This window comes from Medicago truncatula, chromosome 5 (assembly GCF_003473485.1).
Source record: "Medicago truncatula cultivar Jemalong A17 chromosome 5, MtrunA17r5.0-ANR, whole genome shotgun sequence".
NCBI lineage: Eukaryota > Viridiplantae > Streptophyta > Magnoliopsida > Fabales > Fabaceae > Medicago > Medicago truncatula.
In genome coordinates this window covers 1445079-1457094 of record NC_053046.1, presented here as the reverse complement: position 1 = coordinate 1457094, position 12016 = coordinate 1445079, and the positions used below count along the sequence as shown (strand labels likewise).

The following is a 12016-nucleotide window of genomic DNA, read 5'->3' as shown; positions in this document are numbered from 1 at the left end:
TAAACATCAAGGAGACTGTATAATAACAAGAGGCGCAACAACATCAACATCACAAAAAGCAAAAAAAAACAAGTGAAAAGCATAACATTGAAAATAAGTGACAAAACTCAAAAATCTAGTAAAACTTGTTCACAAAAAATAAGATCAAAAGCTAGATTCACACGATACGCTTTCAACCACAAAAAAGATAACAACTTAACTTTGTCGAGTAATTGAACCAACGACAACTCCTTATCCTTGAATATGCGGCAATTTCTTTCCTTCTACATTATCCAAACACGAGATAACCAATTTAAAACAATAGAACAAATAATTTTTTACTATGTTCTAGGAATACTAATACTTTTTTTTCAAATTTTCTTAGAGAGAGTAGTCTTTTAGTCGTTGTTTTGTCAAGATTGGTCATTATTTTAACTAGTTTTTGTACTTTGGTTGTCTTTGACACCTTGTTCAGTAGGACATTCCCTTTCTTGGGATAGATCTGGTTTCTCTTTTCTTATGTTTTACAATATGTGACTCTGATGTATTGGTTCATGCCTCTCCTGCTTTTATATTTTATTGCTTTGATAAGAAAAAACCTTCTTTGAAAAATTACTCAAATTGCCAAACTCAATGAGATAATCTGAGAGATGCTGAGAATTCACTAAACCACTGCCGACAAGATACCATATATGCCCAAAACACTCGCATCCCAAAAAAGTCGATTAACATTTTCCTCGATGTGCATGTCCTTATGATAACAACTTGTAAATGACGCGCACTAAGTAACCTTTGTCGGGATCAAGATGCCAATCCCATTTGTCTTCCCAATCAGCCTGGCAAAAATTTTATGCGACAACTCACAACACTTCTCCACCTACTCCTTTTCCCACGCAAACAGACTTTGTCGCCACAACCAAGCTCCACCCCCAACACCCCAACCCAAAGAACATATATCAGCAACTGACATCGTATATTTTCAGCTAAATTAAACAAACCTCTAAACCTATGGCATAACATACCTCCTTCCAACCACGAATCACACCGAAAGTAAGTTGTAGTCCCATCGTCCACCACCCGCACAAAATTATAATCAAACCAATTACTCATCCCTGTTCCTACACCTCTTATGATACTCATCAAAATATGCCACCAAGAAGACACCCTCCTCCCTCGATAAAAGAGATAATACATGTGGGTGTAACTAAGAAGGAAAAAAAAGTAGACCGCTAGATAAGACATGACATATTTTTAGAAAGATTAAGTGACCACCCATCGACAAATTCCTACTTTTTCACCCTAATAGTTTTCTTTTAATTCAGTCAATCAAAAGATATCATAAGCTCAACCGACGAGAATCACCACCAATAAAGAGACCCAAAAAAAAGAAAAGGGATCCACCTTATTTACAATTCAGAACCATAGTTGTGGCAGCCAAACAAGACCCAGGAGCGTTCACACCCACCAACAAACTATTTTAAAATTAACCTTGAGATCTAAGATAACCTCAAAGAGAATGAGATTAGCTTTCGTTGCTTTAACATTTGCCCAACTTTTCTCACCCAATAATAATGTATCCATCAACAAACTCTAAAGGAGTCAAATAGAACTCGCCTGCCTACCCAACTTTATAACCAACATATAGTCCAACTTCAACTATAGCGCTCAACATAACATTTAATCCTTCAATACCTAATAGAAAAAGAAAGGGAGAAAATGGATTACTTTGACACAATCTTGTTTCCATTTTAAATCCATTAGTCGGGCTACCATTGACATGAACCAAAATCGTTGTCGTACTCACACATTCCAAGAGTCATTTACGTCATAAAACATGAAAGTTCATTTTCTCCATTACACAATGACTCTTGTAAGCAAAAAAAAAAAAAAAAAAAAGAGGATTGTGATCCATCCAAGAGTCGTTATAAATAAATTGAATCGTAAGTCTTCTCAAAATCGACCTTAAACATTAATAATTCCTTTTTAAATTTGCGAGTTTCGTCCACCACTTCATTGGCAACCAGAACACTATCAAGAATTTGTCTATCTTTAATGAACGCTAATTGGATATCTGAGACTAAACTTCCAATAACATATTTTATTCGATTTGTTAAGACTTTAGCCAACACTTTATAAAGACAACCAACCAAATCCAAATAGATAGGTCTAAACTCCGACAATACCTCAGGGTTCTCAACTTTTGGGATTAGGAGCTATAAACATATATACAATTCAAACCTTTCATCAAACTTCCATTTTGGTAAAACTCCGTTAATAACCTCGTGAAATCAGATTTCAACTCCTGCCAAAAAGTCCCTCAAAAACGAAAAAAAACTCCTCCCAAAAAGCCTTAGTAAACCTAAAATTAATTCCTTAATATTTTTCTAGTTGTCCAACACCGTATATATATGGTACATACCATTTGGTTTTTTAATTCTCTCTCTCTTCAAGTCACATTAATAAATTAATAATTTTAGATATAAGTGACGCATTTTTCCTCTAAAAAAATATGCATTTTTATATGGTGTTGAAATACGATGTCAAATTTTAGTTGTTCAAATAACAATACTCAAATAAATTTCTGCAAAGCCTAGGTACAATAGTTAAAATGGAGGTGTAAATACAAACGCCCATGGAAGTACCCTTTTGTGCTTCTGAACTCTTTTATTGTTTCTTAGAGTATAACTCGGTTATTTATTTATTTTGTTTTAAGACATGTAAATATAGTTATAATATCTTTAAACATTCTTGTAACCAAAAAAAAAAAAAATCTTTAAACACTCCATGTATTAATTTTACCTAATGATTGTTAATATAACATTTTATTTTTGAAAGTTTAACAGTTTCTTTGAATTCTTATAGTTGAGAATTATTTTCATTCCTTAAATCAAAATGTTGGTGGCTATATTTATCATGGTGAATTTAAGGAGTGTACAATAAATTCATTATATAGCACCTAGCTACTTTATAACTCCCTATAAGCTTATTCTAATAAAAATAAAAATAAAATCCTATAAACGCACCACTATTCTATTCCAAGGACTTCAATGGTAGTGAATCAAACATTAGAGTACAGCCTATGACATCAATGTTTGATAATCATTTTGTCTGGTATTAGCTCGACTTAGACGCTTCTTCCTGTATCTCCATGCAACCCGAATTCTGTTTGCTGCAAGTGATCTCCAATATGTGGATTCATACCTAACATAGCATAACAACCAAATCATTAGGACAGAGTCATTGTTTTGAAGTATATATATAGTAGGCATATAAATAATACACTATAGGATTTGTATCATATATGCAAATTGTTACGAGTCCCACATTCGATGAGATAAGATTTGTATCAGATGATTATGAATGGTCTTTATTCAAATGAAGCATGGAGATATATATGCAATGTAGAGAAGTTATAGAAAAAATGAAACAACATTCTTCATGAAAGATAATGCAGTTGAATCATAAAAGGATGAAGACATGTTGAAGCATCGACACAGACAACACGGAAATGGAAGGATGAATAAATAAACAACCTTATAACTCCTTGAACACGAGGGCTCCGCAAGAATCTTGCGAAAAGAGTGGTCACTTCTTCAATGTCTTTAGCGCGGAGTGAAAATGCCTCAACATTGGTTAAGCATCTTACTGTTCTGTCACTAGTCAATCCTTGTCCTTGAAGCTTTACTTTTTTACCTTCTGCAAGAGAAACCACATTGGTTAAAAGTGTTGTTTCTCACTTTTTTTTATCAAGGTTGCGTTGCTGATTATTGCTAGTTCTTTATGCTATCATTATATCAAGTATAGTTGTACCTTTGCTTTCAACAGACTGTTCAAGATACCATCTTAGAAGTTCTTCACCACAAGCATCCCCTTCTGATAATGGAACCGGAATTCCATCTTCTCCGATGCTCTCCAACTTTCCACGCACAATAAACACCATCTTTTGTACGAGACCACCCTGACTCAGAATTCTACTTCCTTTAATGTATGTCGTCTGTATTAGTCTCTCACGAATGGCATCTAAGATAGGTTCATCCTCGTCCATCATGGAAAATATTCGAACCTGTAGAAATGTTAGATCATCATAGAGAATTAAATCTTCATTATAAATAACGTTCGGACTTGTTTAATATAATTGTTTTTCAATGCGTAATTGTTTTAGTTTCATTATGAATATGCACAAAGCTTTGTCTTGAAAATTGTTTTCTCATTCAACTTCTATTGGATTCCAGCAAATTACATGCAAACATTATAGGTGAGATTTTAAAGTTCACATAACATCTGAACTAGATAAATAAAATCTACTTAAAGAGTATATCATTTACTATTTTTAAATGCTTGAATGCATACTTTTTTTACAAATTTGAAGAGATGGCGTCTAATGTCTTTCTGGAGATCTTCTGGCAAATTTTCTAGAGCCATTTCCTCAGGAACGCCCCTTGTTGCAGCCCAAGTATACCGTTCAGCCTCCCGTACTCTCCTGCATAACAGATAAAGTATCCATCACTTGTACATTATACATAATCCATTATTTGATAAATGTGTTTTGGCAATGTTGATGTGATTCGTTAAAAGAAATAGAACATTTCATACCTCTTAAGATCTTCTGGTAAGCGGCGATGACTCATCCATTGCTCAACATCACGACCTCTAAGTTGCATTTCTACCCTCCTATAAGTAGGATGGAACAAAATGTATCAAGTTTGTTACAACCCTAAAGATTAAACACATCAGAAATTTACTAACAAAGTTACATTATTAGTCAAAACTTGCATCTTTAGATAAATTTAGTCAAATTCAACTTTTGTTATCGCAGAACCAAACACACACGACAAAGCATTGAAGTCACCCACAATTAACGTGCACATAAAGTAAGAGAACCACGTTCTACCTCCGTCCAAGAGCCTGAAGAAAGTTCTGTATGTTTCCAATGAGAAGCGCATAAAGCAAGAGTCCCAATCCTATGATGGACATTGTAAAGAGAACTTCCCACACAAAATAGCTTGGTACTTGATTACCAGCCATAGTACTGATTTGCTGTATTAAAGATAACATGGGAATGATTGGTAAGTAATATCAAACCATTCATGTGTATTTTAGCATTAATTCAACTTAGCCCTTGACATGATATTAGACAACATTTGATCATGTTTTCCAAAGTTCAATCCCTGTCTTTCCCTTTTTTCTAATATTAAATGTTAAAATGGTATAAATGTGATTTTCTAAAACTGCATATGAAAATTAAAAGGAGGAAAACAATATAGATTTGTTAATTACCTATTTACTTTTATAGGAGAAAATTAGTATATTTTTACAAAATGCATACCTGGAATCCCCAAAACAGTGCATACACATATTTGCTGATCACCCTAGTTTCTATCGTAAGTGGTACAGCATTGGCATAGATTCCATAAGAAAAAACACCAGATGAGGAATTCAAACAATCATTGGCACCCTTATCATTCCTCCATGTAGCATTAGAATTACAATCAATCAATTCCATGCATCCAGTTAGATTAGCATTACGGCAGGCATCACGCAAACATTGGTTAACCCTCTGCAAGAAGCTCAAAACATTGGTTAGCATTATAAGCTGTTTTTCATAAGCTATCATGGAAAGCTCATGGAAACAAGATCAAAACGACTTATGGACATGTATAAGTTGTTTCCATAAGTTCGTCCAAACAGTCTCACAAGCAGTGTAGGAGCCACGTTGTAGTCAGGGGATGCAGCTGCGACCCCTCAACTATATAAACTACACCTAATTTTCAAGCTTTTTCCTACTATGAATCCCCTCAAATTTCACGGTTGAACTTGTACCTTATATGCCAATTTTCTCTCTTCTCTTCTATGACTATTGAGTAAAAGCTATCCCCGCTGATAGCTAGCGCATGTAGACTGTAGTCTAAGCACATAATAATGTATAGTATAAATGAAGTCGGACTATAATGTTGTTATGAGATATAATTCTAAAAGCTTTGACACTAAGATGCAACGGCACTAAGTTGGAATTACTTTGTTCGAAGACATCATAAATCATGTAGGACATAAATTAAAACATGGCATCTTAAATTTTTGAATTTATAAAAACAAAATTACAATCGAGAAAAGGTATGTTATATATACGACCTCCGTTGTTTTTAAGTGTAGTTTGAGTATAAAATTTGTATTTTTATTTAACTGTCGTTTTGATAGCTTAAAAGTACAATTTGTCAATTATACACTTTCTCAGTCAATCATGCTTACTCCTTTTCAATAAAACCAATGAAAGTTATGTATTTGGTGTCGCCACCACCAGTTGGCTTAGGTGTCACCATCACTCGCCACCAAGACCACTTCTTTCAACAACATTGATAATGAGTTGATTATTCAACGATTTCAAAACATGAAACCTTGTAAAAGACAATTACAGAATACACCCACGCGCGCGCACACACATATATTAATTATTAATCAAATTTTCAAAAGCTTGAACCTTCTGAGTCCTGACCCAAGATCTTGGCAACGCCACTGCTCACAAGCATTCAAGTGAATCAATTAATATTTCTTCTTTTTCCTTTCATTAAGTGAAGATCCAGGGTTTTTTTTTTTCAATGCAAGGTGAGAATTTAAAGCAAAATGTGTATTTTCTCAAAATGAAGCTTCAAATGTCCTTTTTACTCACCTGTAAGCCAAAGAGGTACCAGCATGAACCAACAACATGGCCGGATAGCATAAAAATGAGAAGATTAATAATGAAATTTGCCCAGGCTGATTCGAATATGAATCCGGTTGGAGACTGACCAATTAGCAGAGGCAAAAATCTGAATAATCTTGGAATATATTGTACAAGGATCCCTAGTCGTAGAAGATTTTTTGCATAATTTGCTCCTGATGACCCCAAGGAATTTGGTAGGATAAACATTATCATTATCTGCAAATATTTCACAACATACATCATAAACTCATAGTCTTTTACACAGATTAAAATCCCTTTTCTTCTGTGTCAACTACATATCGTCAAGCACTTGTTCAATTCCACACATTATTTATTAAGGCATCAACGTGACACCGAGGTAACATGCACAGAAAGTATTGAAATGTTAATCACATGTGTCGGTGTCAACAAACAACATGGAGAGATAGGAAGATATATACCTGAGGAATAGGTGATACAACAAATAAGTCCAAGAAAAAGTAGCTCTTAAAGTAATTAACAGCTATTTTCTTGGGATGGTCGACTAAATCCCCAGCACCAACAACCCTTGACTCAGGAGAAACATAAGCCAACCTAAACTGCAAAAAAAAAAACTTATCTTTAAACCATGAAAACACAATAAACTAGACATAAAACTCGACAACCATGTTTAAGATTATGCACTTTTTTCTCCCCTTAAGTAAAGAGAGACTAACGAAAATTACAAGACCAGCCATTAGAAACATTTATATATTTAAATGGTCTATCATTCTATCAAAAGATGGATTAGCAAAAATTAAATCCGAAAATGTGAGTACTGAGAAATTACCTGAAGAAGAATGTTCAGGAGATACACAACATCAAATATGCTTCTAAGTAAAACAAGTGTTGTTGCCATTGTCCAGTTGATTTGAATACATTTATTATCCTACAGAAAATGGATGAGAAAAAGTGAAGTTTTTATTTTACTTTTAAGGAAAAAAGTAAAGTAAATTATGTTGGAAGATTTTATACTTAAATAAAATGAAAAGAATCAAAACTTGTGCACATAAAGTAAGAAGAAAAATAAGGGATCAACAAAAATTGCGAGCAGGCAAAATATGGCCAAAAACTTGTTCCATTGCTGTACAATTTTTGTGTGAGGGTTCATCACTCCAGGAATACATGAAGAGCAGAAAGAATAAACTTTTCGTCCATAACCTTTGGCGTCGCCATAAAGAGAATTGTGGAACTGTAAACATTCAAAACATGAAAAATGTATGATCGTTTATGTGAAAGTAACAGCAAACACGTGCACAACTATATGACGAAAAATGTGCATTCATCATAATGATTGTCATTGAAAACAATATAAAAGTAAGCTATATATAAATATGAAAATTATTGGCTACTTAAGAAACACATAAATTCCATCAAATATCTATAAATTATAGTATTTTTAAAAGAAGACAAAATCATCGTCGTGAATACAATTTCAAAACATAGAAGTCTGTGTTTTCTTAAATTTATGAAGAAATAGTAGGTCTATTACTTTAGGAAGAAAGATACCTTGGGATCAAATATAGTGGAAGCTCTTGGTTTTTTTTGGTGAGCAACTTTGAAGGAAGTAGGGCAAGTAGTACAATAAGGATCATTACACATTCCTAGTTGTCCAGACCTCAACAAGTGTTCATTTTTATCCGTGCCATCAAATGTAGATAACTTTTCTATGTTGTTCTCCCCTACTTTGTTTCCTGCCACTATTATACTATTCTGAAAAGGATTCCCAGTTGCAGGAGTAGCATACAGTGGACCACTCATTCGGTAAACAGGAGTTTTCCTCGCGGTATGAAGCGGACCAGTATGTCCGACAAGATTCGATATTGAAGCACTTGGTGTGCTTGATATGTTTCTTCGGAAGGTAGAATCCTGAGGTTCATTAGATCGTTGTGCACATGTACTTTCTGACAGAATTGGAATTTCACCTTTATCAAAATGATTCATGTTTCCTAGAAGATTCTGAAAAATAGATAAGACATCAACATATTTGTCTCCGTACAATCTCAACAATTTTAAAATAAAATTCAATTCAGCACAAAACTTTTAAAGTAGAAATATAAATCATAGAAAAGTACATAATTGTGGCTTCACTCAAGTGATTAAATGAGCTCCGGTTAAAGACGGATCATTTAGGATAACCCAATTTTGAATCTTAACTGGAATAATCACTGAACAAGTTTTACTTACCTACCCAAACCCCAGATTTCTCAGGGTTAAGAACAAAAATATATATGAAAAGTCAAAGACTGTATGCTAGTGACAAATCCAAATGGAACTGGCCAGCAGTCAAAGAATGATGTGTTTGACTTTACATAGGAAAATCTCTGATGACATAAAAAGATATACAAGTGGAATTATTATTAAGATGGAATAATGAATACCCTTAACTTAAATCTTTTGAAACATGGAAGAAAACCAAACGTGTCATTTGACTTTCATTGACCTAAACTAACCATACAATTGTTGAAATGCAAGTAACATTCAAGTATCCAATCTCTACAGTTTTTAAAGGAAAAGTTAGTTAGTTAGTTAATTTTAACACACACATCTATTCCCTTTTTATGCCACTGAATTTGAACCATCCTCTACAAAGCATCACTGCTTACCAGGGATGGACCCAGAAGTCTTGAGTAACGAGGGCAATACACGCACGCATGCACGCACCCACCCACACAAACAAAGACACACATGCGCGCGCACATACTACTTTAATTTTGAAAATATAAATTCACATCATAATTCTTTCTAAAAAAATTATAATTCATAATTGTTCTCTTGCGATTTCCCGTTCGGTTCTCTTGAATTATTTATTTTTTTGGTATTAACACTTTAGATTTTTTCTTTTTTTTATAAACAACGATATCACAGAAAAAGACAAAACATTTTAATAAACAACAATATCACACAAAAAGACAAAACATTGTTAAGTTTATATGACCTAATGAATAGAGATTGGATCTGAATTTATGATGTAGAAATACAAGCAATTTCACGCATAAATTAATTCTGGTCATTTATTTAAGATTGGACTGTTCAAATCACATAAGTTATAATACAGTTAATCAATTTCGGTCGTTGATATGAATCAAACGGCTGTAAACGTAACTGCGTCGACGCCGTTCCAACACCAAATCCAATTCCAATGAATAGTAGGATTGGTCCCACACATCGAGTTAAAAAAATGAATTGATTGATCGAAAACAACAAAAGAAAAAAAAAACTAAGAAAGATGAAAGAGTAAAACCTGATTAAAGAGAAACTGAACGTGAAAACCCTAAAAGCTATTTTGAAGCAATTGACGTTAAAGTGGATAGAGAAAATTGAAGTGTGAGTCTTCTCTGTTTGAAAGAGTCGTCAATTTGTAAGAAGCTGAAGTCGTTGTCACGTGAGTTTCATGTGCTTTATTATGACCACGCGAATGTTTCTGTTACTAGACAGACATGTTTTTTTCAGTACGCTAGATATATGTGTTTTTTGAAAGACTATTTTTTTTTTTTGAGGAAAGAAAGACTATTTGTATATGTTGATGATATACGCTTTTATTTTATTTTTTTGTAACATGAGAATTTTAATAATGTTCCTTTAAATGTATATTTTTTTTGGAAGGTGAATTATTGTTTTGATGTTAACCGTAATATATTCAACCCAAGATAGTGGGAAAATGTAAATATTACCACCACTGTTAGTTTTTTAGACAAGGAGAAACTAGAAAGCATATATTACCTCTAAACAGTTGATGAATTTTGACAGGGAGAAGCTCAAGAAATAGATTCACTATGAGACGTCTTAATTATTGATTTTTGTTATTTTAAATTTTTTGGGTTTCTTTTTTTTAGGCGTGATTGCAACACTTTGAAGTAGGCCTTTTTTTTTTTTTTTTTTTCTTTTTAACCGATGTCCCACTCTCGGGTACCGATTAAAGAATTCAACAGAGAAATTTTATCTTGCAAATATAAGCATTTATTTTTATCAACCCTTGCTCATTGTTTAACATTCTCCTTTTTTCTTTAGTGTTTTAACTTTTAAGCGCAATTTTGTAGTCTTTCTTGTCTAATCTTTTGGTTAAGTTTTTTCAATAAAATCTCAATAAACGGAGAAAAAATTCTTCAAGAGAAAAAAATTATATTTATTCAATATTGTTTTTAAATTAAATATTGTTTTGAAAAAAAAAATACACTAATGGGTGAATTTGGATTTGGATCAATCCATCAAAACAATCTATTAGTTCATTAACAATCCAATAAAAATTCCTTTAAAAAAATGCATTCAAATCATCCATTAATTATAAAATTCATTTAATTCATCAATTATTAGATTATTAATAGATGAATAATCATCCAATCCATCTATTAAAATGTATTATTTATTTTTTGATTATTTTTAAACATAATTTTTTTAGAATATCTTTTGTTGATGAATTGGTTCATAACAAGTTTTTTTATCAAGCTCAATTGCATACATTGTTGGCTATTACTTTTCTCATCATTTGAGTTTTTCACGGGTCCTATTTTTTTTCTTCCTAAAGTATTATTTTTTCGGATTATATAATCCAAAAAATTGTTTTTCTTTGATTATCAATCATATGACATAAATTATTAAGATGACATTATTGTAAATGACAAAAAATAATAAGTAAACACTTAAATGTTAAATATGTGGTGGAAGAGGATTGAGGGGGAATGAGGTTGGGGTAAGATTTGTTTCCTATCACATCCTAAAAAGCAAGATGAGGAGGGGTAAAACCAAATTTGGTGGGAGAAGGACACTCTATTGAGTAACCTTACACCCAAAGAGGATGCAAATTTACAAAGTGGGACTATTCCCTTTGACCATTTATAAAAGAGAATGAGTGAATGTGTGATGAATGAGAATTTGTGAATGCTGGATGAGTATTTATAGGGAGAATTTGTGAAGAGTGCATAGAGTGTAACTATACATTAATACATGACCAAAAAAACGTGGTTAAGGAGACCCTAACTAGTCAAGTATTGCTGACCAACCAAAGATTTTAAAGATATTCGGAAAAACTTGATCCGATCCAGAACCTATTAAAAAATCAAGGCTCTCATGGATAGACCATATGAAGATTAAATTCATTTATCTATGATATTTTTGTGTGTGATTTATTATGTTCTTGACTTATGCCATTTAGTTTATTATGTTGTTGAAATTTTTATTTTTAGTGCATGGTGTTGAAATTAAATTTCATGTGTTCTGAGCTCTTTCAAAACTTCTAGTATTAACACATTCTTTGATGGTTAAGATTATATAATTTGAATCCTTCTCTGAAGATTTCAGATTATATAATTTGAACCATCCCAG

At 32.7% G+C, this 12016-nt stretch overlaps 1 protein-coding gene across 1 annotated transcript; it reads right to left on the bottom strand.

Annotated features, from left to right (window-relative positions):
• Nucleotides 1-2911: 2911 nt before the first annotated feature.
• Nucleotides 2912-8638, bottom strand: LOC11437147 (probable cyclic nucleotide-gated ion channel 20, chloroplastic). The gene is made up of 12 exons (XM_024783215.2): nt 8204-8638; nt 7704-7886; nt 7485-7583; nt 7117-7254; nt 6644-6892; nt 5306-5536; nt 4871-5016; nt 4573-4650; nt 4330-4459; nt 3790-4042; nt 3513-3675; nt 2912-3180 (listed from the first exon to the last, which is right to left on the bottom strand). Exons 1-12 carry the CDS (start codon nt 8636-8638, stop codon nt 3057-3059), a joined length of 2229 nt encoding a protein of 742 aa, XP_024638983.2. The 3' UTR covers nt 2912-3056.
• Between the last annotated feature and the right edge of the window lie 3378 nt (nt 8639-12016).

Excerpts from the sequence above, each read along its gene's own strand:
- LOC11437147 (XM_024783215.2), bottom strand. The coding sequence starts at position 8,638 with ATGAATCATTTTGATAAAGGTGAAATTCCAATTCTGTCAGAAAGTACA. Across the intron at positions 5,017-5,305 it reads CACTGTTTTGGGGATTCCAG|CAAATCAGTACTATGGCTGG; the intron begins GTATGCATTTTG and ends TCTTTAATACAG. Across the intron at positions 3,181-3,512 it reads CGTGTTCAAGGAGTTATAAG|GTATGAATCCACATATTGGA; the intron begins GTTGTTTATTTA and ends ATGCTATGTTAG.